Genomic DNA, 27,332 nt, shown 5'->3' on the forward strand with positions numbered 1-27,332 from the left:
TTGACGGGGCCAGAGTCAAAGTATCAAATATAACAGGGCCTACGGTTAGAGAGGCAATACCTCGTTCCTATCAAACCCTTTCCACGGATCTACACGACAAGACCGCCGCTTTTTGAAATTTTCTTAAAACGCTCGAGGGCCGGGAGGAAGCAGGCTAGCTTTGGCTGTCTCATTGACTGCCTGGCAACTTGCAGTGCACATCTGGACAATCACGTACATTCCGCAACATGTATTATATACTCTGCACATATCTGTTCTCTTTATTATTTGGCATGGCATATCTCTGGGCGTTTTTGGGAAACCTTGTTTAATAAATACTTTCTACTTCTGCGGGAAATTGGGAGAGAAGAGTTACATAATACAAGTTCATATTCAGGCTTTTCATCAAGAAGCAATAAGCGACAAGCAACAAGCAACAAAACAAGCAACTTCAATCTCTCTTCATCAGGTAATATGATACTATAATCCTTTGTGTATGATCCATGTGGCACAGAACCTTTTTTTTTTTTCTGGTTATGCTGAGACGTGTACAAACGGCATCGAATTAAAATAAGGTACGTTCCCGATCTTGTGAAATAAAACTATACACAAAGGTACGGCGTAATAGAACTTCGAAAAGGGGGGGGAGGGGGCAAGGCAATGAAAAGGAAGCGCGGGCCGATACTGGGTTTACTGCGGCGAAGAGCGCAATGGCGACTAACTACTAGCATTCAGAAAAGGAGGAAAGAGGAATCAATAATAGAGACAGGTATCGGGTGAAACGAAAAAAAAAAAAAAAAAAATTACTAAAACTCCTAGCGTTCAATGCTGGTGGGATAGAAAGAAGAGGAACACTCGCTGGCGATGCAACTCTCATCATTGAGAAATGGAAAATGTAAAAGGGAAAAAAGGGAAAGCTGCAAATCAGCAAAAGGGATGCAATTCCGTGGAAACCAAATGGAGACAGTAATGTCCGCTCAACAACAACACCAATTTATAAAAGAAAAAAAGAAAAAAGAAGAAGAAGAAAAAAGGACGAGAAAACAAATCAGAAAAGCATATCAACACAAAGAAAAGAAAGTATAAACAAGTCCGCGATAGACAAGCATCTGCTTTCATCTCAATAAGCCAGTCCGCTTCTTCCTCTGCCAATAGTCTTAAAAGTCTCCGTTTCCAGCGTGGACATGGGAAAGGGGGAGGTACCCAGGGCAAGGGTATCGAATCGGTTGACGCCCATGATATCCATGTCGGTCATGCCGGAGAAGTAAAAGCCGATGGTGACGACGAGGTAGCTTAGGATGAGGATGCTGCCCTTGAAGTAATTACTTTTGCCTTCGCCGTACATGTAGCTGAGGAGGAACACGCAGAGGATAACGGTGACCATGTCCCATTGAGGGAAGATGAGGCTATTTTTTGCGGAATAGATATTAGCAGGACGCATCTTGACGGGAAATGTAATAAGTAAACGTACCTAAATGTATGACTGACAACATCGTGTGGAGAAAGGAACTGTTCATGTACGGCGCTGAAAAGGACAAGAGCTGGAATTTGCAACAGACAGACTTGTAAGGCATAAGCTGATCCGATTTCCATAGAAAGAGCAATATTTCCATTCATGGCGAACGAGATGGCGTTCTAACAAGGGTAAGACAGAATGTTAGTATAATTGAGTGGTATAACAGAATGTGTGTTGCACCTCGGGTATCGTATAGGCTAAGTGCTACTTACTAGAAATTCAGTCGTATTAGGAACCAGTGCAAACAAGGTGATGCCCAGAAACTTTTCGTCAATCTCGACGCTCTCAAGCACAACATCGACAGTGTCAACGAGAATCTCGGCAATAATGGCATAAAGGACAGTTGCGCCAAGTAAAATCACCGAACTCTTCGTTCGGCTCCAATTGGGGGCGTCGTGACCACCAGTCACTGCGGTACCTTCTACGACGGCGGCTTCAGGGTGCTCCTCTTGAAAGGTGCCGGCTCGAGATGGTGTCGGTCTTTCATGCTTCGATGGGGTAGAATGGGCTATGCCGGAAACTCTTCGGGGGTTTCGCACAACATCACGGGCAGCGACAGTAGCAGCTGTGGCTGCCATTTCCGCCACTTGTCGCACAAAGTTTTGGTTCTCCTCATCCGAGAGGCCTCGGAATCGAACGGTTGCTGCCCCATGGCTTGGCGGAGCATCACCCATCTGGGTGTCATCTTCGCTCATTTTCGGTGGTGGCATATGCAATGAATCGGCCGCCGACATGGAAGCCGAGCTCATGACCGACTCTTCCATTGGCTGATTTAGAGGCGACAGGCCTGCCTGCTTCAAAGATTGGCCCAAGATTCGCTTGTACAGTTGCGAGTCTTTGATTGCCGACCGAGGAGTGGAGCCTATGTAACTCTGACCGGGCTGGAGTTTCGGCGTGCCATTAACGGCTGCAGCACGGTAGTCGTGTTGTGAGTCGCCTTGCTCTTGTGATCCGGACTGCTCGAGCTTCTTCTCGTCCGCATCAGTACTCCAGATAACGGCGGCATGGGTCCTCAAAGTGAAAAGAAGCCCAATCACGTAGGACAAGAACAAGCAAACAGCGGAAAACCAGCAATAGGGACGAACAGCTTCAACGAAAAACCGGTCTTTCTTTGCGGGGACTTGAGAAAAGAAGCACCTTCGGCAGTCTTTGATTTGAGTGCTCGGGTCGCTGTCGACGCATGAACGGCAATTTAGCTGGTGCTACTGGGGTGTTAGTAATGGGCTTGAAGAAGAATTAGAATTGTGGAAAGAAAGAATCGACTCACTGTTCCGTAAATTTGATAGAACAACGTAGGGCCAAATGCTGCAATGACAGCAAATAAAAGCATAGTTGAAGTAACTCCAGCTGATCTTACGTTGAATCGCTGCGTTTTCCTTTTGATGGCGCCAAAGCACATGGATAAGCCTGGTAAAAACAAGATACCAGCAAAAATGCTTCCGATAATGCTTCCTTCGACAAGCTGTGCTTTACCCTGCCTCAGGGCTACACAGTACAGGAAGACCTCGACGATCGTCGAGAAGAAGGCGTTGATGGCAGCTCCGACTCCCATGGATGATTGTGCCGAAATCGACGCAACGGCTTGTCCAATGAAATAAGCCAGGGGGATAATAGAGAGCAATGCAAGGATGAACACAAAGGCCGAATGTGTCAAGAATATATCTAATCCGAGAGCAACATCGAAGACCCAGTAATCAAAAATGACAAACAGAACCACTGCGATGAGATTGATGAAGAAAATATTAGTCCCGTCCACGGTATACTTCCAGTATTTGAGGCCTGCTGCACGGTAGGTGCACAACAACACGGAGGACGCATCACCAGGAGTCCGTGAATACGTGTGATCGGAATGGAAAGACAGGGCAAGTGGATGCCGTCTCAAATGGCGGAAGAGCAGCAGCGTCACTCTTCCCATTGGTATCCAGAATACCAGAAGCCAGCATGCCGCAGATACGAGCAGTAAAAGTGGAGTGATCAGGCCGTAGAAGAAAATAAAGAAAATGATACGACCAATGTTCCATTGGCCACGTCCAAACAGTCGTCGCTTGCCTTTACTCCCTTGACGTTCATTGAGACGAGCAGTACGAGATCGTCCCAGTAGACTGTCCGTCTCGCTCGAGGATTCGATACTATTTCTTCTGCGTCCGACGAGAGAACGACTTGCAGAGGGTCCAAAGAATAATCTTCCATGCTCTAAATCACCGCTTTGCCATTGCTCATATTCGCTGATGCTCCTCCCTTCGCCCTCGTCTTCATCGGCGTAAGCTTCGTCTTGGTGCAGCTTCACAAATTTGCCAAAGGGCCAAAAGAGGTAGCCAGCTAGGCCCCAGAGCACTCGCCCATACTCGAAACCGCTGTGTGAAAATCCAAATACAAAGCACACAGCTGCACCGAACGCGCTTACTATGGCCAGCCACCAGCCAAAGGCGAGCGTCCAGAAGATGTTAAAGAGCCATATCCAATGGCCAGCACGGCCACCAGGGGATGAATGAATATCACCCTCGGCCGTCTTTTGCACAGACCGGTTTTTCTTATAGAGTGCAGGTTTCCAGATTCGAATACCAAAGGGATGTGTTTCGTTGATGGCCTCTTGGCGGTCCTTGAGAGTGAAGCTTTCCGCGTCGCTGAGGTCGGCTTCTTCCTCTTCTTCTCCAGTATCCGGAGAATGAATTTCTTCGTCCTCTTCCGAGGAAGGCGCATGGTCCTCCGCATCCGTTGGTGCGCCAGCTGCAACCTCCTGCGTGGCATCCCCATCGTCTTCCGCGCGGGGAGCATCAGTTACCTTTGCGAGATTGGACACAAGAGCTGTTGACCTGCGACACAAGCTGGAAGGTTGTTTTCGCAAAGAGCCGTGACCAGAGACGGTCTTTGCTCGGTGCGCCAAATCCTCATCTACCTCACTGCTCAGATCATCGGCCGAAAACTCTTGGCCCTTGTGCGGCGTTTGCGAACTCGAAGCCATCCGTCGTAGTGGATAAGGCTTCCTGTGTTTCCCTGTACCGTGGGACTCGATCGCGTGGAGCTGATGCCGGAGGGACGAGTTGCTGTCAATAGTTCGCGCGCTCGGTCTTCTCGGGTCTTGCGTTTGGCTTCCATCAGACATGTAGGGGCTTCCAATCTGCTCCGAAGTCGGGTTTGGGGTTGATGCGAAAGAGCCTACATAAAGAGTGCGCGCGTGGTTAGCTCCTTCCATCCTTGTACATATCTATAAACTACATGATATCATGGCTTCCGGAGTTCCATACCGTAGGTACCACTGGCTCGAGGACGACGTACAGTGCCCGAGGACGAAGAAGCGCTGTCACCAGGGAGCTCGCTGGAGACTACTCTTGACAATGCCGGAAGACGGGGAACAGGATCCCGCACGTCCGTGGGCGAAAGATTGGACGAGCCCAAGGGTTGCGACTTGGGGTTTAGATGTTCATGGTCCGCCATGGAGGAGGGCTCAAGGTGTTCATATGAGACCTTGAAGCCTATGTAACTGCCCTTGTAGGTGCGGGAGATGACCGAGACAATCGACCAGGATTATCAGACGGCCTATCTTTGGCGGAAGATGTATATTGATTCCAGTTCGTCAGTCCTTGCACTTAGGCAGTCACTCCGCCAATCTACTACGCCAAGGATGTAGTCAGCCTGCAGCCCATCCACACAATAAGATAATGTGAGAATACAAGCACGCGATTCCCGCCGGTTCTCCAAGCTTCAGGGTTAGGAAGTCATGCCGTCCAGGGAGAACGTGTGGGTAAGCTCAGTAAGTGCACGTGCAGCGCAAGGTTCAACTTGCGGCAAAAGCAACAATAACAAGAATAATAATATAACTCTAGCAGGAGCGCTTTTTTTAAATTTTCACCTTTTTCTCTGTGTCCTTGTCTCCTACCATTTTTCCTTGCTGGTGTGGGGCACGAGCAGTTCAGTCTTGCTGTTGGCGTCGTGCTCTTTCATTCATTCGCGCATTCCCTCTGGGAGCTGGGGGAGTCTGGAGCGGCTCTCAGCCAATCAAATGACCAGGTGATATGTTTACCAGGCAAACAGGTTCCGACCCAAAAGACATTCAATCTAGAAGTACATTGGTTTCTACTCTATGTTTTTAGCTATTTATACCCTTTTATATAAGATTTATATATATAATAGTATACAGATAGCTTTTTCATGTTATACGACCGGAAAAAAGGATCTATCTCGATCAAAATGCGATTTGATAGCTAATTTGAGCGGAAAAGGCGGTATCGCGACATCAGACTAGTGACAATCTTCAGGGAAGCCAAGACTGAGGCGGCGACATTGGACATGTACCATGACGATGGCTTATGTCAGCATATAAGTCATGTGATCATCGGCGAACGAGATCAATTACGGCAGTCCATAGACGTCAAGCGCGAATTGACCGTGGAAGCTCAATACAGTACAACCTCATCAGCAGCACCAGCAGCATCGTCATCGGTCTTCATCATCCTCCCATCACCCTGTCCACGCCATGGCTCTGGACAGCTTTTTCCGAAATAAGATTGAGAGCATCAAGCTCGAGATCATCGAGGGTCAGGCAGTGCTAAGGCGTTTGGAAGCCCAGCGAAATGATTACAATTCTAGAGGTCCGTCTGCTTCGCCGGTTCTTCCCCGGAGATGATTGCCACGCAGTCTTTTGCTATAATGATAGTATATCGTTTTTGCTTACTGACATTACCGTACAGTGCGATTATTGAGAGAGGAGCTTGGTTTATTACAACAGCCAGGTTCCTATGTCGGCGAGGTGGTCAAGGTCATGGGCACCAAGAAGGTGCTCGTGAAAGTCCATCCCGAAGGCAAATATGGTGAGCCTGTCAAACCATCTCACGAAACCCATTTTCATTGCATGTTTTACTGACATAAAGGTCTACCTACACAGTCGTTGACATCTCCGACAATGTTGACATTTCCAAACTCACCGTCGGTAAACGCGTGACGCTGCTCTCAGATTCTTACAAGCTCGAGAAAATGCTTCCCAGTTCCGTCGACCCCCTTGTCTCTCTCATGATGGTTGAAAAGGTGCCGGACAGTACGTACGACATGATTGGTGGACTGGACCAGCAAATCAAGGAAATCAAGGAGGTTATCGAGCTTGGTCTCAAGCATCCCGAACTTTTTGAATCCCTGGGTATCGCTCAGCCAAAGGGTGTTCTCCTCTACGGCCCACCCGGTACGGGTAAGACACTATTGGCGCGAGCCGTGGCGCATCATACGGACTGCAAATTCATTCGAGTGTCTGGTTCGGAGTTGGTGCAAAAATACATTGGTGAAGGAAGCCGGATGGTCCGAGAGCTCTTCGTGATGGCGCGAGAGCACGCCCCAAGTATCATCTTCATGGACGAGATTGACAGCATCGGATCAAGTCGTGTCGAGGGTAGCAGCGGTGGAGACTCTGAAGTCCAGCGAACCATGCTTGAGCTTCTTAACCAACTGGACGGCTTCGAACCGACCAAGAACATCAAGGTCGTCATGGCCACCAATCGACTGGACATTTTGGACCCGGCATTACTCCGCCCTGGCCGAATTGACCGCAAGATTGAATTCCCCCCACCAACGTAAGTATACTCTATTCCTCCGAGTCCTCTCTTGCTCTTATTCCCCTGGCTGGCCAAACGCTGACAATGTGTTCTCGTACAGTGTCGAGGCGCGTGCCGACATTCTCCGCATCCACAGCCGCAGCATGAACCTGACGAGAGGCATCAACCTGACCAAGATTGCCGAGAAGATGAACGGATGCAGTGGCGCCGAACTAAAGGGCGTCTGCACCGAAGCCGGCATGTTTGCGCTTCGAGAACGCAGAGTGCACGTCACTCAAGAGGACTTTGACCTTGCCACTGCCAAGGTCCTGAATAAGCACGACGACAAGGAAATGAGTCTGACCAAGCTGTGGAAGTAATTTTATTTTCTTTATATCTCATAAATAGCATTTCTCATATTTTCTTTTTTCACATCTTTTCATCTCGTGTGTCATCTCGTGTCTGGAAATCCCCTCTTAAATATGAGTAGGGTTAATTTCCCCCTTTAATACGCCGCATGTGATGCCATCAAGTAGCATCCAACGACATCCCTCCCCGCGTCCCAAGGACCTCTTTCTCTCCTCCAGTGCCTCTTTGTAGCAATATGTCTATACGACATGTCTTGACTTGCGTGCCACGTTTCTTTGGGAATAATAATAATAACCTTAACCCTAACCTTACCCTCATCATCGTTGGTGAGTAAATACAGTTTATGCATGCAATGGTATCTGTTATCTGTTATTTGATGCTTGTTGCCTGATGCTTGGTGCCTGTTGTCTGTTGTTGTTGTTCGTTACCTGAATTGTGGAATCACATGTGACAGTATCCATCTATGGTATCGTCATACTATCATATGTGACATTGCTTTCAACCTGGCTTATACATTCTGCAGCAGGTCCAGCGAGCGACGCAACGACAACGTAACAAGGTGACCACAGTATCACAGTATCACAGTGAAGTAACAAAGTAACAAAATAACAAAGTGAAGAAGTAAAGAAGTAACCACATCATTACAGAATAGAGAAACGGATCTAATCGTTAGGTGGAACAAGGTTCTCGAGACATGCAAACAGGACATGCAGGACATGCAGGACATGCATAAGGAGAAGGGAGACGAGACATTACATGCTGGTCCACAGCGGCAAGAGCAGAATGGACGTGAAGAGAAGAGACATAGATCACAAAAGCGAAATATAAATAATTTCTGGTAATATATCTTGAATTGGTCTCTCAAGTGGCTGAACTTGCTCATGTACTAATAATGCAAGAAATAGTAGAAACACAAAATGGTTAAAAGAAGAATTGAAAAAGGAAAAGGAAAAGAATGGAGAAAAGAGAGAGAAGAAAAAAGAAAGTAAAAAGCTAAGAAAAACCAAAGTAACCATTGCCGCCCGCGCCGTGATCCCGATCCCTATTGTTGTTGTTGTTGTTCGTGTCCAATCTAAATTGATTGTTGGAAAAATGTTCTTCCGACCGCGACGCCGCTCTTTGTGCAAATGAACCATGTTCGGCGGATGCTGATGGTAACGTTATTGATGATGACATGGATGATGATGATGCTGATGATGGAGACTGCTGCTGCTGCTGTTGCTGTACAACCAGCCATTCAAGTACACTTTCATAGCAGAGGACAAACTGCCGTAGACTTTGGACCATACTGAGACGTTGGTCTCGGAACGCTTCGACCGTCTTTTCGACTAGGTCAAGGTCGTCCCGCCGCTTCCAATCCGATCCTTCATTCTTGTTGTTGTTGTTGTTGTTGTTGTTGTCGTCGCCCTGTTGCTTCGCGAGGCGAGGCGACCGAGGGGCTCGATCGCCAGCGTCAATGTCCATGGGGCTGATCACACTGGGACTATCAAGGTTGACCTTGTTGCTTCCAGAGCCAGTGTCGACTCCCCAGCCGAGCTTTTGCCGTTTCAGCATATCGATGACCGAGTCGACGGTGCAAAATGTCCCTGTCCGACCACATCCGGCACTGCAATGAACGAGTATTGGGCTTTGGCTTGTCGGGTCGGGCGAATTGCCCTTTTGCGTAATCATTGAAGGCGAATATGTAGCGCGCAGCACTGCATTGCACTGGTCGACTAAACCGAGCAAGTCAGATGGATGTGCGGGGGCGCCGAAATCCGGCCAGCTCGAGTATTGAAGCTGGGTTATTTCACGCATCGGGGTAAATGGAAATGCAGTATGAAAGAGTGAAAACTTCCGGACAATGATGAATCGCTGTTCTCCGCCAGGCGTGCCAATGTCCTTGCTCGTCGAGCTGGAGTCGGTCTGAGTAGATTTCCGTCGTCCGAAACCACTGCCATTCCGGTCCCCAGAATACGTACTCCGAGCGGCTTCCAAAGACACACGACGTTCCGACAGCGCTTCGAGCCGCAAGGCGCCGAACTCTTTGCCTTTCCAGTAGGGATGGCATTTGAGTTGGCCGCCCTCCATCTCGGCCGTAAGCATCACAATAACTCGCACATTCTGCTCCCAGACAACTCGCCAAAAGTCCTTGAACCCGCAGTCAGCTGATTTGATTCTCGTAGATGAACAGACATCATCAACACAAAAGAAAAAAAAGTCACAACTAGAAAGGCGTAATCAATGAAAGGTGGAAAGAACACTTACATCAAAGGTAGCAGGAATAGGCGCCTGCGTGGCAATGTAATGCTTCTTGCTCCAGGGGGCCTTGATGTAGCTTGCATTCACGTAGTCGCAGGAACCTTGAGGCACACCCTGGAGTTTGACCCGAGAGTGATCAAACGGCCAGATGTTATTATACCGATTTTTCGTTCCCTTTTCGATACCTGCAATCTGGACAGACTTGGGCGCGTCCGGTTCAGGGGTACCATAATGCACACCCCCAGAGAGAGCCTCCTGCATACGTTTCTGCTCGGCCTTTTCAATGTGGAAAAACTTCTCCGAGATACACTTTCCCTGATCCTGATCCGCAGATGCTTCACGCAACCACGCTGGCAAGCGAGCCTCGTTCTGCTTGGTCATCGATGGCGGTTGCGTCACGGCCAACTGCCCAACACCACCGATGAGGTCCATGTTTTGGCGAATGTTGGAGAAGAAGGGATTCGCCGCAGACTTTGACGCGGGCATGGCACAGCCACCGGCCACAGGAGCGGCACCTGGCATAGATGAGGCAATCGAGAGCGTTTTACGGGCGGCTGGTAAGTGTGATGCGGGCGTGTCATTCACCAGGGCCGGGCAGTGGCGTGCAAAGTCGGAGAATCCACCTTGCAAGAAGAATCGAAAAGTTAACACATTGACACGTTTTGCCCCGGGGGGGGAGGGGGGGGACAACAAGAATTTACCTCGCAAGATCATAGACTTTCCGTGCCACCCGTGACCTGCAAACTTCTTTAGGGTATTGACAGAGGAGACTGCATCTTTCAACAGCACCGATGCGGCGTCGTAGACGACAATATATTTGCATTCTCGCCAGCGTTCAAAGGCCGCTCGCTCTTCCTCATTGGTAAAGGTCTCGGCGAGCTTTTGCAGATTGAACGAGGGTCGCTTTAACAAGGTGGTCGGGATGCACAGGTTAAGCGCGCCGGAGATGCGGGACTGTGCATACTGCGGATATACGCGAACGTCCAATAACAGGGTCTCCTTTCGACGACTTTTGAGCAATTCCACGAGATCTTGGGCCACAATCATTGTCGGCCCGTCGTCGTTGCCATTCATGGGAGCAGTCTCTGTGCGCTTTACAGGCTCCCGCGTCTTTCCTGCGGGCGAGGGCGGGCCCGGAACAATCTGGGGCATAGACAGACGGGGATGGCGATCATCCAGCTGTGTGATACGATTGTCGCATTGTTTGCCAAAATCTGTGGGTGAGAGGGCAGCGGGAGACTCACGCCGAGTAGCATCGAAAAAGGAGGGGATTGGCGGCGCGTCTGGCCGAGGCGTGGTATTATTGGAAGACGGTCTAGGGGTGTGCGACTCAAATAGATTTGGTTGGTCTCCCAGAGGCGGCGCTGGTTGGAAGGCTGCTGGTGCTGGTGGTGGTGGTGGTGGTGGTGGTGCTGCTGGCGAAGCTATTCGTGGTGGCTGGGTGCTGCCCTCGAGCACATTGGATGCTTGAATGCTCGATCTCTTGGCAAAATGAGACAGATTTCCATGGCTCAGGTTGAAGACGAGGCCACTTTCGGACTGCCTGCGAAAGGCTTCAAACTCCGAGTTTGCACCAGGCGGCAGGATCTGGGGCGATGGAGCGGCAGTCGATTGAGGGGATTTATTCAACGAATCTGGAGACCAGTTTTGCCTGGTATAGCGGACGGCATCCGAGTCGGAGGCGTTCGTGCCGGGTTCGACTTTGAGATTGAAGTAACCGGGACTGGTTTGAGGTTGACGGGGCGAGTGGGGGCTGGCGAAGAAGGGGGGCATGGTGAAGTTCGGAAGGGTGGCACTGGTCGAGGGAGATTGCGGTTTGAGTTCTGGGCTCACGGCCGAGGGGTTGCGATGTAATCGTTTTTGCGGATATGGTTGCGGAGAGTCCCAAGAGGAACGTTGAGAATGCCTCGCGGTGGTCGTCATGGCGACCTTGGTGAACTATTGCATGCTGAAGAAAAGCGTCGATAAGAGGTTCAAGGAAGTAATGTGAATCGGCAGGCCAGTAAGAGTGTCGTCAGTCTTTTTTATTCTTCGCCTCACAGGGTGGTTGATGTCGAGGCTCCCGGCAGACTTGAGCAGAGGAAGATGAGGAGAACTACAGGCTCGATACGTCGACGGTGGCCATGATGGATGAGAGAAAAATTGGGGAATATTCAAACGGTCTGGAAGTGGAAAGGGAGGGGGCAGTAGAGAATTAGGGGAGATGATTCTGGTAAGGATCGGAGGTTGGAACGGAGGAGGAGGATGGATACCAATTGGGACCCTGGTGACGTCGTATGGTGGCGAGCTCGCTTTGCCGATTTAAGGTTGCCTGTGGGGAGCAACAGCAAAAGAAAAGAAGAGAAAGGCCCGTCTGTCCGGTCAACTCGTTTATTCGCGTCAGACAATCTCTTTTTGAGGATATTAGGACGAGAAAAGAAAAGGGAAGGGCCAGGGGGGATGAGATTGGGGGGTCCGTTTGGTTTTGTCAAAGCTTGACAGTAAGATTCTAGAAAAAAATCAAAATTGGGAGAGGGGTGGACTTGGAGGGTTCTAGGTTTTAGAGGGAATCGTGAAGGATATAGTTTACATGGCCCGCCTGGCCGGGGGGGGGGGTGATGATTGGAAAGGGAAAGGTTAGGTTGGGAGGGTGTGGTGTTGTCCGGTAAAGGAACGGCACAAACGTCTGCGAATCATAATGATATTTGGCAATAGTTACGAGTATTTGGGGGGGAGATGATCCAAGGGGGGAAAGAGCGACGAGTTCGTGTGGCTGTGGATGGTCGTGTGCGTGAGGAGAAGAAAAAAGGGCTCGAAGTGCTCGGTGGCTACGACAAAAGAGGAATCCGTTGTTATCGACACTCTTGCACGCCCAAATACGCTCCGTAGAAAGTGATTGCTAATGACGATGATGGTTGATGCTGTTCAGGACACACCCCGCTTCCCCTTTTCTTACCGTCTCGCCCGAGGCCAAGTGCCACGGCTATTGCGTATCCTCGGGAGCAGCTCGACTGACTCTGAGGAGGGAGATTACGAACACTGTACCAAAGGTGATTGTACCTTCGTAGGGTACAGAGTATTACTATTATTAACGCGTAAACCTGAAAAAAAATGAGAGCAAAAAGAAAAGCTACTATTCCCAATCCAACCAGCTTGAGGCTTGGTTGAATGATGTATGATATTTCATCATCTGGCATTTGAGATGATTCACTCATGTCTCGTTGACTTGAGCTGAACGAGTGTCGTCCATGATGCGGTCACTCTTTGAATCGTGTCACAAAGAATGTTGTGTGTGCCTGAGAATGAAAGACAGAAAAAAGAGCTGTCAGACCTTCTTTTCTCTTTGATCGCACACACACCTGACCCTGACCCTGACCCCACCAGCTGCCCATCATCTTCAAAATCTTTTTCGGCGTGATCAGCGTTGTCTAGACCCCGTCGGGCCCTCCTCTGCCCGGCACCCCCTCTAACCAGCGCACCAATGGAAGTCGCCCATTGGGTCTCACGTCATAAGTGAAAGGGCCAATTTGCGGTCCCTTCTCTTTTTCTGCCCCTTACTCTACTCACTACTGTCGCTGTCCCCTACTCACCTGTCGTTCTCTTTTACTCTCCGAGATTTTCCTCGTCGGTTCGGTTGACCTGTCTATCTCTGCCTTCCGAGAAAAGCACGACAGGAACGAGCAAGATCGATTGTACGCAGTAGATTGAAACAAATATTAAATCTACCTAGAACTATGGTTGTGCTTTGTTTAGATAGCCTTGAAAAAGAACAAGAAGAATGTAACAAACAAGTAATACTTTCACAAGTCCTACCGGAGATAATTCTCCAGGATAAGTCCGTTGTACTGGCTGCACCTCCAATCATGTACTACCAGTAAAATACCAGCACCAAGACCCTTTGTCCCATGTGCCCTACGAGATGACGCTTCAACTACAAAGGACCACTCATGCTGGACTTGGACAATACTGTACCGGGATAACTGTAACTGCCTTGGATAAACATACTTTTACTGGTGATGAGTGACAGAGGTCTGACGGCATCTCGACCATGGCCCTTTGACCCTCGACGCGACGCCAGGCACCACCCGCGACAAGCCTCACGGTACGCCACCGGAACCCTCAAACCCTATGCATGCATCTTTCTTGCCTGTGGCGCCGAATCAAACCATGGCAATCCGTGTACGCTGGCATCTTGGTGCATCGATCACGCCAGGCGTACATGGAAAATAGATCATGGGCCGCCGTGCGCGGGAAAGATTATGCATCCCTAGCCGCTGATGTTTGCCTGGCTTCTTACCCTTTTTTTTTTTTGTTTCCTGCGTCCTTTTCTCAGCCCAGTTGAAGCGGGGGAAGGGCTCTGTGCACGATCATCTTATCTCCATGGTTATATCATCGACACATTGCCAGACGCAGTAACCTCGTACTGTGCCCATTATTGGGACGACTCTATGACAAAAAGAAATAAAATCAAAACAGCCCCGCAGCTCTCATGAGAAAGGACCTGAAGAAGTGAAATATACTATACGCTGAGGTGTATTATGGATCAATTCAGAATGTCATCGGATCAATAGGACTATTGGTGATTTACTCTAGGGAAATGGACCAAACTGCTCGATTGATTGGCTAAAAAGTCCAGGTCACGAGCCTTTGTTGACAACATCGTGACTACTCAGATGAAACGTCAAAAGGCTCAAACTCTCGACGCGCGCCACAACCAGAATGTTCGAATCGGCCTCTCAAACCTAGAAGAAATGGGATTCATCATCAGCGCCAATGACGATTCTCATTTCTGAAGATTCCCTGCCTTCCTGCCTGCTGTATCTCCTTCCAAAATCGCGTGTTGCTGTCCGAAACCATGCACAGCACGAGAGTGCGACGAGAGAGAGTTAGCATCTTGTGATCCGATAATCTCGAAATGCTGCTCCTGAATCTCCCGGCAGAACTGCTCGAACACATACTGTACTTTCTCGCTCCCGACGCATTCTATCTCATCCTCTTCGTGTGTCGGCACCTGCGTCACCTCGCGTCAGGGTCTCAGCCTCTTCTGCTGCACCAGCTGTCTCGCATCTCACCTTTCAAGAGCCCGCTGCTGCAAGGATCGAACGACCGAGATGCACTCTTTGCAACCTTCCAAGCCCTCGCGCGTCATCATCTCCTGGGCGTCGACGTGCTTGCTCAGCCTCAAATCCTTGCCATCACTGAGCGACTCAACGTGAGCGAAACCCTGTTCCTCTCATCCGGCAGTTCCCTGAAAACCGCCATCTGCTTGAAAGGCACAGCGGAAGTCTATCTCTACGAGCTGAGAAGCAGCCACACGCCAAAGTTTCTCGGCGGGATGAAATATGAGAACGGGCTCATCGACCGGGCGCCATACGGGGACCCTGACGGGAGCTATGATCTGAAAGGGGCAAGATGGGAAGTAACGCGAATGGCATTTGCGAATAATCCAGCCTCCAAAAGCAAGCATCATAGTAACTCATCAGACCTACTCTGCGTGCTCTACGAGAAGACACAACCTTTTAACCCTAAATCTCACAAACGGTACTCGCCATTTGATCAAGGACACCGCGAAGCCGTCAAGCACTACCGGCTCGTGGCCTACGACATTACCCTCTGTCGATCCTCCACAGACTCTGAATACCAAGGCACGATCCGCTGGGAGCGCAACATTTCCATGCGAGACGGCCACGAACCGCTCGCGCTCGCCATCAGCCGGAGAGGAATCGCTGCAATATCATGGCGGTATCTCTGGCGGGCCCAAATCTCTCGCGTCTTTCTCTACACCCTGACCGACCCTTCCGAAGGTCCGGAAGAACTGCGTGCACATCCTGGCCTGATCCCACCGGGTCTAACCGCACGTCTGGAATTCGTCATGGATTCGTCACGCCTGAATCTCTACCCGCAGCGGTTTCCCATCTTCGAGTCCTTCTGCGGCGCATGCAAACCAGCCGATATCCAGCGCGGCTTCTGCACCCTCACCATGAACGCCCTAGCCGGCGAATTCGACCTGCAAGTCGGCATGCCCTTTGCCGGAATACACAAACATTCAGTTTCTACTGGTAGTGGTAGTGGTACTATTGGCGGTACTATTGGTGGCGGACTATGCAGAGATCTCTGTCTCATGCTCGGTTTCAAATGGACCGCACGCGGCCCCGCAGCCTTTCTCGTGCGCGGTGTCCGAAGCACCACGTCTTCCAACCCCGCCGTCCCGCCCGAGGCGCACCAAGTCAACCTGAACCGGCCTGGAGACGAGTGGAACTTCCGACCCGTCTCGCGCCTGCGCAAGTTCGTTCAGGGAAGTAGTTCACTCGGCACGATCATGATCACGTCGCCCCAGGGCACGCGCATCGCCATGAGCTACTGGGCTGCTCAAAGATCGTGTGTTCTCATCTGGACCCTCACGCCGCAGGATATCCTCCAGGTCGTCACGAAACCGCCCGTCTCGAATTGTCCGTATCCCGACTTCATCCCGCTGGATCCAGTGCTCTTGCGCGTCGATGCCGCCGTCCACCGCTTGCATTTTCACGATGAGTATTCCCTCTGGGCAGCTTCCGATCGGGGGCTCGTCTACTGGGATTTGAAACCAGATCTTTTTTCACCGAAGCCGCTACGACAAATGGCGATACGTTCGAGGAATTGACTGGCGAGCTGGCGGCGGGAAGGTGAGGGGGTGGGGGGGAGGGAGTAAGGGGGTGGGAGAGCGGGGGAGTGTTTGCTGTGTTCCTTTTTTTTTGTTTGTTTTTTTGATTCCCCAAATCCTTCAACACCGAGGATGCTCATAGATGCTCATAGATGCTCATACGACGATGCCAAAATAGACTACCTTTTGGTAATTGAATGAAAAAATATTATCCTTTATTCTAAGCCTTGTAAACGGAAATGAATATAGTATGCAGCAAATGAAGAATCCCAAGATGGGTATGAGCTGTTGACATGTCTATTTGTCTCCACCGCCCGCCATGAGCAGTAACGTAATTGCTGCAAAGACCCACCAGTACCTACAAACATATTGTCAGCACATTAAATCTAAAGCCCTGTCAATCAAGACTTAAACGGAATGAAACTCACTTTTGCAAAATCGTCTTCTCCGGCTCCTTCTGCGGCATCTTCCCATCCGGATTCAACACAATCGGTTTATTCAGATGCGGTTCCGCGCCTTTGTTCGGCTTCACCAACTCGACCTTGATCTCGCCCTTATTTTCTCCTCCCTTACTTTCTTCTCCTTGGCCCTGTTGTTTCTGGCCGTTGCCCTGGTTCTTTCCCTGGCCCCCTTTCTGCCCATTGCCCTGGCTATTTTGAGCATTGCCCGTTCCCGTGCCCGCTCCCGTGCCCGGACCCTGCTTCCACGCCCGGAATCCCACGTGCCATACCTCCCCGCGCGCATCCACGCTCAGCGCGAGACTCTTATGATACTCCTCTGCGAAACTGGCTAGTTGCGTCACAGTGCCTGTCCATGCGTGTGTCGCTGGGTCGTATAGCCCAATGCGCACCAATTGCTCTTGCTGTTTCTGTTCGCCTGGAGTATTCTCGGAGGATGAAGAAGATGAAAGAGCCAAGACAGGAGAATTGTATTCGTCAATCTGATACCCGAGCGTCTTCGGGTCGTACGACACTTTTGCGAGTACGGACGGGGACGCGGCGTCGAGTGGCCAGTAGTATACGGTTGTTGAAGAGGAGGAGGTTTCGGACTGAGCTGCGTCTGATGTTGAGCCGGAGCCGGTCGAGGAGGCGACTGCGAGAAAGGGCAAGACGGCCCCGGCGAGGGCGCGAAGGAGACGCATTTTGACAGTATCGATGACAGGGTGTCGATAGAGAGAGTATTGTTTCCAGGGGGGCTGTCGAGATCAGGTAGTGAGATATCAATCCTACCTAAAGGAACGGGTGGATCATAACATGAGGTTTCGCGATGTTGGTCCAAGTCCTCGGTCCTGGTCCGAGGTCCCTGAAGCGAGCGGCAACGGGGCGGATTGGCTGGAAAGGTGAGCTTTCGGATAAATAATTGGCCGGCGCCGTGCCCGATGTCTCCTGTCGGTTGCCTGCCGACATTCAGAACAGCACAGATGTGACATATTCGAGGGTTGCAATGCTATTTATTTCATCTTGGATGCTTGATATTCGGTGGAAACTTTTATTTATATTGGGATTCTCCAGAATGTCTTAGGTGGAATTTGTCGGTTGAGATATTTCTTATATATATTTCTATATTTTATTTTCTATTAATCTATCAAACTAACCACTACGCAAACTAGGTATACATGAATGCATAACTGGCAAGCCAGAATATATTACCAAGTATCTTAAACGGATTATCAAAATCATAGGTCAAATAAGCTCACCTGCAAGATACTCCGTAGTCGATTATATACACTGTAGATATGGATGGATGCGCCCACGTGAAACTCCAAGAGCAAGAGCAGATCCCAGGGAATTACCTGGAGGTGCCTCCGTCCCTCGGTCGAAGCCGTCAGAGCATTCAGACGATAAGGTACGTACCTTGGTAGTGCTCCCCTCGTTGCCCTCCGACGTCCCACCATCAATCTCGTTAAGCTCAGCGTCAGTGGGGAAGGTCGACGTCACTCGTTCTCTTGCAACGTCCTCTCAGTCCTTATCATAACTTTACTTCAATCTCTCGTCGTGTTGACTTCATAGGCTCATCGGCCATCTTGGCTCTGCTGATTCTTCAGCGGTGGCGTTGTAAGAAGAAGATTTTGCACTCAAAGCTTGCGCCACATGGTGATCCATTGCTGAGGTGGAACACGCTCCATTGTATCACTACAGTACACTGTACCACCCTTCAACCTGGGTGACGGCTCCAGGGGCCTTATATCGGACGTGCCCTGGGGCTGGGTATAACGTCCAATCAACTGTGCATTCGGATGATTACGAAGAGATGTTTTGATCGTATCCGCTCGCTTCCACTGTCTCCCTTCCTTGCATGAGATTTTGAAATGATCGATCCTACGATATGCCACGTTCGTTTACATGGGACTCGTGGGGTTCTCTCGTGGTGGGGAATGAAATCCGTAGCCATTTTCTGATTAGGTTTGCTTCGAGAAAGGACAGGAAAACTACCAATTACAGGTAGCATATGTCACCCCTTCTCCTTTAAAAAGCCCACCCCCACAAGTAACTTAAAAAATCGTCATACTCGTTACTGGTAAGTGGGAAAAAATGGTTGAGGTACCCGAATCCACCGACTTTCCCGTACGGCTCTCGGTTCATTTCCAGTACGAGTTGGGGCAAGTCAGCCACACGGCAGATCCCTATACGGAATTCAGTTAAGCTCATCAAATCTTTTATGGAGCAATTGAGCAGTGAGAGCGAGGAAGAGGCAGCTACACCCCTGGAGTCTCTTCCCCATAGTTGTTCGGGGCGACAGCGACCGCTCTTCACTGTGGGTCGTCCCACACATCATCGACGACGTGTTGATAGGCCCGACTGGCCACTCTGCTCCTTCGCTCCCTGCCCCATGCGGGGCGGAACCGAACTATTGGCACATGCAGCGTCATACTATCGTTGCACGCTGAGCCCCGGGATTTTCGGGGAACTCGGCGAAGGCAAAATGTTCCTTTTGCATGTAAATGAAGGGCTGTCAAAGTTTGGTTTAGTGGGGGCGGATGAGCATCCACAGCTCTCCATCTTCTTTTCCCCTCGTGGGCAAAAGCTGCATTCGCCTTGTGTAATCTGACGGGGGATGTGCTGTCATCCATTCCTGTCTTGACGTTCCAACCCCGACCTTGCTCCCCTCAACGTCCTAATTTTTTGAGTCCCCGTCAGACTGCCCTGCTGGTGGTATATATTAATTACCCCTCGTAGCTCCAGCTCCGTTCCCAAATCCTTTTTCTCTCCACACACGCACGTAGCGCATACTACGCTTTCACGACCAATTTCAACTTTTCTTCCCTTTTCATACACCGAAGCGTCAAGTCTTAATCATACATTCTGCCAAGATGGAAATGCCATTCCGCCAGCCCTACCGCAAGCCTTCCCGGCAGCAGTCGCGGAAGATGTCTACGGACCCCCACAACGAAATCAACCCTCATCAAGAGCACTTCATCGGTATTGATGTTGGCACTGGTAGCGCGCGGGCGTGCATCATTGACAGCAAGGGAGACATTGTCGGTTTAGCTTCTGAAAACATTGGCCTCTGGCAGCCTGAACAGGATTTCTACGTAAGTTACTGCACTCTACTCCATGACTTTCCTGGAGATATTTTCTGCACCCTTGATATCCCATTGAGTTGCTACAACATACTAACCTTGGACATTTTCGATATTAGGAACAATCGACCAACGACATCTGGAGATGCATTTGTGTGTGCGTCCAGAGAGCATTGAGCCAGCACGGTGTCGAGCCCGACACTGTACGTGGCATTGGCTTCGACGCCACTTGCTCCCTCACTCTCTTCTCAAACGATACCGACGAGCCCGTGTCTGTGACTGGACCCAACTTCGACTCTGACCGCAACGTCATCCTATGGCTCGACCACCGACCGATCGAGGAGACCAAGAAGATCAACGCTACCAAGCACAACTTGCTCCGATACGTCGGCGGCACCATGTCTATTGAAATGGAGATGCCCAAGGTTCTGTGGCTGAAGAACCACATGCCCAAGGAGCTGTTTGACCGCTGCAAGTTCTTTGACCTGGGTGACGCTCTGACCCACATTGCTACGGGCAACGAGACGCGGAGCTTCTGCAGCACTGTCTGTAAGCAGGGCTATGTTCCTGTAGGCGTTGACGGAAGCGTCAAGGGCTGGCAAGAGGACTTTTACAACGAGATTGGCCTTGGAGAGCTCACCGAGGATAACTTCAAGCGCATGGGAGGAGTCGACGGGGTGGTGAGCCTTCTTTCCTTCCTTCCCTGCTCCAGATTTGCTAATGGTTGATGTTTTTTTTGCAGAACGGCAAGTACTTGAGCGCTGGTGACCTTGTTGGCACTCTCAGCGAAAAGGCCGCGAGAGAGCTTGGTCTTCCTGCTGGCATCGCTGTTGGTAGCGGTGTCATCGACGCGTACGCTGGCTGGATTGGAACCGTTGGCGCCAAGGTCAAGCTCAGCAGCCACGAGTTGGCCGCTGACGTCCCCAAGAACGACGTCAGTCAGGCATTTGGTCGTCTGGCCGCTGTCGCTGGTACCTCGACCTGTCACATTGCCATGTCCCACGATCCCGTCTTTGTTAACGGTGTTTGGGGACCGTACAAGGATGTCCTCATTCCCGACTATTGGATGGCCGAAGGTGGCCAGAGCGCCACTGGTGAGCTTCTGAAATATGTCATTGAGACGCACCCGGCATTTGCCCAGGCCATGTCCGTCTCGGAGACCTACAACACCAACATTTACAACTATCTCAACGAGCACCTCCGTGAGATGCAGGCGAAGATTGACGCTCCCAGCGTTTCTTACCTCGGTCGCCACTACTTCTTCTACGGTGACTTGTTCGGCAACCGCTCGCCTATTGCCGACCCCTCTATGAGAGGCGCTGTCATTGGTATGAGCAATGACCGCTCCCTTGACGGCCTTGCTCTGAACTATTATGGTGTGCTTGAATTCATTGCTCTACAAACCCGTCACATTGTGGAGGCAATGAACGATGCTGGCCACACTTTGAACTCCATCTTCATGTCCGGCAGTCAATGCCAGAATGACATTCTGATGGATCTTGTCGCAACCGCATGCAACATGCCCGTCGTCATTCCCCGATATGTCCATGCTGCCGTCTGCCACGGTGCCGCCATGCTTGGTGCCAAGGCTGCGAGCGCTGACAAGAACGGCAAGACGGAAGAACTCTGGAGCATCATGGACCGCATGAGCAAGCCTGGCAAGGTTATCCATCCTTCCAAGGATCCCTACCTAACGAAGCTTCTGGACGCCAAGTTCAAGGTCTTCCTTGACCAGTGCCAGACTCAGCGCAAGCTTCGCAAGGAGATTGATGAGGTTGTCGCCGGTTGGGAGGCGTGAATTGTTTTGTTTGCAACCCAAAAAGACAGCGATGTAGATCGTTAATGTTCGGTTATGGTAGATTGCTTCTGTTGGTTTTTATTACGATAGATTACGACCTTTAGCTCTTACGATACTAATTTATGTACTCAATCATTTCAAAATCGTACCTGTATAATTGTGATTTCTATCTGATTTTAACTTGATGACATCAACCAGTATTGTTATAGCTGGTGCTTCTGTGTCTGGTGATCCAGACTAGTCGGCGCTTTCCTTAAAAATTATAAGATATGGGGAAATTATATAATTATACCGTAGCATGACATTTTGCGCGTTCTAGTCTAGAAAAACCAAAAATATGAAGAATCAGCAAAAGAGCACCACAAAAAAGAAAAGAAAAAAAAAAAATGAAAAAGATTTTGGTCGGTACAACAGTGGTATTGTTCATCACTTGTGCTTTTCCACAATGCTCTCCGAGGGCTCGTACTGAATCTGGTTGGTGTTGTTTGGGTTGCTAGGGAGCGACGAGTCGGTGTCCGGAGAAAGGATTTTCCGCAAGCGCGAACTTCAAAACCACTTTCACAGCACGGCGAAGCTAAAGTTATGAAGCAGTGGGACTGAGCAAACACGCGTCTCTCTCCCTCCATTCAAAACGACCCTTTGGGCCGGCTTCTTTTTTTTTCTCTTTCTTTCTGTCCCCTGAATTCTCAAAATGTTTTCGGGGCTTGGACAGTCCAAGCCGGCGGGCTCGTCACTCTTCGGAGGCGCTACCAATACGACACCCTCTGCGCCTCAGACAGGCTCGCTTTTTGGAAATTCGACGGCATCGCAGCCGCCGCAGCAATCATCTCTTCTGTCCGGCTTCGGAGCTGGCGCTAAACCACAGCAGCCGTCCGGAGGTTTGTTTTCCGGACTAGGCACTCAGAATCAGCAGCCGCAACAACAACAACAACAACAACAGCAACAGCCATCTGGAGGGCTCTTCGGTGCCTCGACCGCTGCAAATACCCAACCGACTGCCCAGCCATCTCTCTTTTCAAATACGCAGCAAGGTACTACCGCCGCAAGGCCGCCTGGCGGCTCCCTGTTGGGCAGTGGTACGCAAACTCAAACCTCACTCCCACAACTCCAACAGGACCAGGTCCTTCAGACTTCTCAGCCTGCTTACTTTGAGAGCTTGCTGGAGAAGGGAAGGAAGAGGAATCATGGCGCCCGCGGCGAAAGTGCGTTCAATGAGCTGCCAAGCCTGCAGCTCGGCTTGGGGGACATTGCCAGGAGGGTGAGAGAAATGGGAGGATCAAAAGAGGCAGCACCACGGGCAACTGCTACTGACAGCAAAGCGTGAGTGAAATGTTGCTCTGGCATATTTTTGACATATATCTGATCATTATTATTTTCCAAATAGTCACTATCTCCTTGCCGCATCTGGTGTCTCACCAGCGTCAGCAATTCGCGACCTTAACACGTTACAAGCCCAAGCACATGCACCGGCTGCTGTTCAGCCCAGTACTCAGTTTGACACGGACATTGAAGGGTACTTGAACAAATTGCAGACTCAATCGACCCTTTCAATGATTGCGGAGAGTCTCAATCGCTCAGCACGAGACTTTGATTCTTTTCTGGAAGAGAATGTATCAATGGAATGGGACGCACAAAGACGACGCATTTATGAGCACTTTGGCTTGGCTCCTAAACTGGACGCATCCCTCAAAGATGACAGCCCGGCCTTTGGTGCCTCCAGCCCTGTTGCCAAAGGTGGGTTTGGCCGCTCGACAAGGCGGGGCAAGGCCCAGGCAGCACAAGGCTCGCGCTTTGGCACCTCTACTGGCGGCAACGTCTTCAATGCGTCAAATATGCGCACCTCTGTAATTGGAGCGCCCAGTCATGTATCGCAGGCTAAAGCGCCATTGTTTGCCGACGTTGCTGAGCAAAACGGCAACGCAGCTCCAACGGCAGGAGATACGAGGTTCAGAGTGGAAGAAGAGGAGCTTTTTGCAAAGAAGGTCCAGCAACTCAATACCTCAAGGTTACAAGAGCGGGTGTTCCCTGTTCTTTTGGAGTTTCAGGGCGTAGAGTCGCAATACGGTGGAGATGTAAGCTTGGCAATGCCCCCGATTGGGTTCCCGAAGTTGTGATAAATATACTGATCATAAGGACAGGCGAGCCAACAGTTGGCGGAAGCGTATGGGGCTTTGATCGAGATTGTAAACGAAGATCCCAATGCGGAATCAGTTTCCGAACCCAATGCTATAAAGGAGCGCCAATTTGCGGTGGACTATCTCGATGAGATGCCCAATTCATCAAAGGCAATGTCCACAAGGAAGAGGATAATAGACGGTTCAAGGCGCTTCCTGGAGAAACAGTAAGAGGCTTTCTTATTTGTCTGTGTGGTATCCGGTATTGTTGCTAACATTCCCATGAAAAGATTCTATCAGAATTTGGAGGCCCAGATTGCAAGAAACCCCAGGGAAGCCAGCCTCGGAGGTATTCCAACGACACTCAACAAAGTCCGGGCATTTATCCGTCTTCGAGCCTCGCGAAAGGACCTCGTTCAGGATAACGGAGACCTTCAAATGCTTGGAGATGACTACTGCTGGGTCCTCATCTTCTACCTCCTCCGAGCTGGCCTCGTCAAGGAGGCCGCCGAATACGTGACGTCAAATGGCGCCGCGTTCCGGAACATTGATCGAAACTTTGTCACATATATTACCAGCTATGCAAACAGCCCTGACCGCAGATTACCCCGTGCTTTACAAGACAGGATCAACTCGGAGTACTCGCAACGTTCGCGGATTGCGCCTGAACATTCAATTGATCCGTACCGCATGGCTTGCTACAAGGTTGTTGGACGATGTGAGCTCAGCAAGCGGAGTCTTGAGGGCGTAGGGCAGGGAGTTGAAGACTGGATTTGGTTGCAATTCAACCTCGCCCGCGAGGTCAACAGAGTGGAAGAGGTGGCTACTGAAGTCTATGGACTCGAAGAAGTACGGGCGGTGATTCGCGATATCGGTCAGCGACATTTCCTCAAGGGCTCAGATAATGGTGCGGGTTACGGAATCTTTTTCCGGCTACAGATTTTGGGTGGCATGTTCGAGCAGGCGATTGCGTACCTCTACCCTCACTCATACGTAGCGGCTGTGCATTTTGCCATTGCTTTGGCATTCTATGGTCTTTTGCGTGTTTCGGACTTTATGTCCTCTGAGTCAGAGCTTTGTAAGTTGGCCCCTCGTTTTCCTTTGATTGCCTGATTCACTGGCTAATTTCTACTCGTAACAGTGAGCTTCAACACAAAGGGTCTGCCACAGATCAACTTTGGCCGTATGCTTGGTTACTATACGCGCGATTTCCGTGCCGGCAATGTCGAAGCAGCTGCTGATTATCTCACACTCATTTGCCTCAACGCCGACCTACCTGGCCCTGCCGGCAAGTCGCAATCGTCGCTCTGCCATGAAGCTCTTCGCGAGCTGGTTCTCGAGACGAGAGAATTTGCCAAGCTTCTGGGCGACATTCGCAAGGATGGCCAGCGTATCAAGGGTGCTATTGAGCAGCGAGTGAAGTTGATCAAGCTTGCCGACCAGGAAGAGTTCCTCAAGGCAGTCACCGTCCAAGCCGCTGCAGTGGCGGACGACAACGGCCGCACTACGGATGCCGTTTTGCTTTACCACTTGGCTGAAGAATACGACAATGTCGTCCAGATTATCAACCGTGCTCTCTCTGAGGCCATTGCTGTCGATTTGGACCAGGAGCCAGTCCGACTTCAGCCGCTGAAACCTCGCAACAACATCACCGGCGCCTCCACTAACGGCAGCAGCAACATCTCTGAGAAGAATGCTGCCGCTTCAGACGCAGGCATCAGCTTCAGCTTGACCACAATCGAAGACCCAGTCGTCTTGGCCTTGAGAATGGTCAACCTGTACGACTCAAATGCCATGTACTTTAAGAAGATTCACAAGGCAAATCGCCAAGCAGCGGCATTACTTTTGCAGATGGACCACGCCAAGAACCTCGTGCGGGAGCGTAAATGGGCGCTAGCACTAGATGTAAGTTTTTTTCTCCCCTCTATTTCGTCTGCCTTTGATCTCAAATCTAACATTTTTCACTAGCAAATTTCAATTCTCTCTATCCTGCCAGTCACCGCACGCTCCTCCGTCCCGCTCATCCGCAGCGCCGCTCAGGCTTTCAACTCCCTGCCTCCAGTTGTCGCGCAGCTTATTGGCAACCTGCTCATGTGGACCATCTTATGCTGCGGTCGTCATCGCGAAATTTTACTGTCATCCGAGTACGAAGACCGGACGCGCAGAGAAATGGCCGAATCCCTGCTCGTCACCGTCAAAGATCTCATGGTCTTTGCCGGTCTCATCCGGTACAAGTTGCCTCCGCGCGTTTTCGAAGCCCTGGCCCACGCAAGCCAGGACTTGGGCGCATAGTATATCCGTATCTATTTACAATTATATGATTAGAATCGTTTCATCTGAATCATGACCTTGGAGTCATGACCGCTCGTGCAACGTCAAAAGAATGTGTTATGTGGATCGGTATTTGTGTTTGATATGTGGACCGGTATTTGTGTTTTGATTTGTGGACCGGACCGGTAGTTGTGTTTCTAATAGCAATCTATTCCCGCATTGTCCTGTCAGCGCGGTTGCTACCATGAATTGTATCAAACTATAATACAACGTTATGAGATAGGCATAGCTTGCTTTGTGCTAAAACATCTTTGCGCATTTAAATGGAGTGTCCCTAATGAAACCTATTGTTCAATTATATAACTTAGTTACATGGCGCCTCTCGCGTCCGTGTCTTTTGTGTCTTCGTGTCCTAATAAGGTGGTTATGCCCGTGTCCGCACCATGGCCCTCTGCCCATTGGTGTTCACCAGTGCTGTACAACTGTACCAGTTATGATGTTCACTTCATGCAGTTATGTCTCGGTTATAGTTCTGCTTAAAACTCCCCACTGTAACCGCTTAGTTAGTCTCCGAGCCTCGCGCCCTGGGCCTGCTGGACGTCGGAGCGAAAGCCCCCTAACAGACGCTGACCCTAGCGGAGTTATGGAGATAGCCCGTCCAACTGTCATCCCACTATCCGTCTATGTTATCCAATACCACTCACAGTGTCCGTGTTTTATGTATCCAATCCTTACCTTCCATTTTATCCATATCTTATATCATTCTGGGTACTATTTTGTCTACTTTTCTTTATTCTATTCTATTCTATTTTGTTTCATTCCATTTTTTTTTTCTTTGTTTTTGTTTTTGGTTATTTTATCTTATTCTTGTTTGTTTTTATATTTGGATGTATGTGGAGTTTTGCAACTCCGAGAAATCGCTTTCAAATAAATACGTCGATGATGATGATGGTGATGACAAAAAAGTAACATTAAAATTAAATTAAATAAAATAGAATAGAATAAAGCCACTTCCAAGAAAAGAACTATAGCACAGCATAATAGTACAACAATAAACTACTGATACATACCTGAAAACACCACTACATACAAAACTCAGGCCTAGTACCTAAGATACCTGGATGCCTTGGATACCTACCTACCTACCTACATACCTTAGCTCACTTAACGCCAGTGTTGTTCTGTTTCTGTTTCTGTTTCTGTGTATAGAGTATCTTATTCCATTCAGAGTACAGAGCACAGCGTACTCTACACAGTACTACTACGGACCATAACACTGCAGACTAATACTGCAATCTATAACATCACCGACGAAACACGACCCGTTGAAAATGGGACAGGACAGGACATACATACATACTACCATCGCAATGTCTGGACCCTGGG

The 27,332-nt window shown here is 50.0% G+C and overlaps 6 protein-coding genes across 6 annotated transcripts; 3 read left to right on the forward strand and 3 right to left on the reverse strand.

Moving 5' to 3' along the window:
* Positions 1-1,099: 1,099 nt before the first annotated feature.
* Positions 1,100-4,598, reverse strand: L228DRAFT_253149 (calcium/ hydrogen exchanger; the record flags this gene model as incomplete). The annotated part of the gene is made up of 4 exons (XM_018333732.1): positions 1,100-1,385; positions 1,451-1,614; positions 1,708-2,697; positions 2,763-4,598. 4 exons carry the CDS (start codon positions 4,596-4,598, stop codon positions 1,100-1,102), a joined length of 3,276 nt encoding a protein of 1,091 aa, XP_018188261.1.
* Positions 4,599-5,911: 1,313 nt separating this feature from the next.
* Positions 5,912-7,477, forward strand: L228DRAFT_247080 (26S protease regulatory subunit 8). The gene is made up of 4 exons (XM_018332555.1): positions 5,912-6,084; positions 6,184-6,303; positions 6,378-7,053; positions 7,136-7,477. Exons 1-4 carry the CDS (start codon positions 5,970-5,972, stop codon positions 7,392-7,394), a joined length of 1,170 nt encoding a protein of 389 aa, XP_018188262.1. The 5' UTR covers positions 5,912-5,969; the 3' UTR covers positions 7,395-7,477.
* An 899-nt stretch (positions 7,478-8,376) lies between these two features.
* On the reverse strand, positions 8,377-11,547 carry L228DRAFT_268093 (hypothetical protein; the record flags this gene model as incomplete). The annotated part of the gene is made up of 3 exons (XM_018335078.1): positions 8,377-9,513; positions 9,631-10,247; positions 10,326-11,547. 3 exons carry the CDS (start codon positions 11,545-11,547, stop codon positions 8,377-8,379), a joined length of 2,976 nt encoding a protein of 991 aa, XP_018188263.1.
* Positions 11,548-14,168: 2,621 nt separating this feature from the next.
* On the forward strand, positions 14,169-16,455 carry L228DRAFT_134334 (hypothetical protein). Its single transcript, XM_018329113.1, has 2 exons — positions 14,169-14,182; positions 14,240-16,455. Exon 2 carries the CDS (start codon positions 14,519-14,521, stop codon positions 16,241-16,243), a length of 1,725 nt encoding a protein of 574 aa, XP_018188264.1. The 5' UTR covers positions 14,169-14,182; positions 14,240-14,518; the 3' UTR covers positions 16,244-16,455.
* An 85-nt stretch (positions 16,456-16,540) lies between these two features.
* Positions 16,541-17,384, reverse strand: L228DRAFT_260855 (hypothetical protein; the record flags this gene model as incomplete). The annotated part of the gene is made up of 2 exons (XM_018334290.1): positions 16,541-16,601; positions 16,672-17,384. The coding sequence occupies 2 exons, from the start codon at positions 17,382-17,384 to the stop codon at positions 16,541-16,543; spliced, it is 774 nt and encodes a 257-aa protein (XP_018188265.1).
* Positions 17,385-19,209: 1,825 nt separating this feature from the next.
* Positions 19,210-26,231, forward strand: L228DRAFT_255928 (Pentulose kinase). Its single transcript, XM_018333901.1, has 10 exons — positions 19,210-19,775; positions 19,883-20,443; positions 20,506-21,537; positions 21,957-22,035; positions 22,305-22,881; positions 22,946-23,633; positions 23,700-23,902; positions 23,966-24,753; positions 24,817-25,580; positions 25,644-26,231. Exons 1-10 carry the CDS (start codon positions 19,554-19,556, stop codon positions 25,965-25,967), a joined length of 5,238 nt encoding a protein of 1,745 aa, XP_018188266.1. The 5' UTR covers positions 19,210-19,553; the 3' UTR covers positions 25,968-26,231.
* The last annotated feature ends 1,101 nt before the right edge of the window (positions 26,232-27,332 follow it).

The sequence above is a fragment of the Xylona heveae genome, assembly GCF_001619985.1.
Source record: "Xylona heveae TC161 unplaced genomic scaffold L228scaffold_5, whole genome shotgun sequence".
Taxonomy (NCBI): Eukaryota; Fungi; Ascomycota; class Xylonomycetes; order Xylonales; family Xylonaceae; genus Xylona; species Xylona heveae.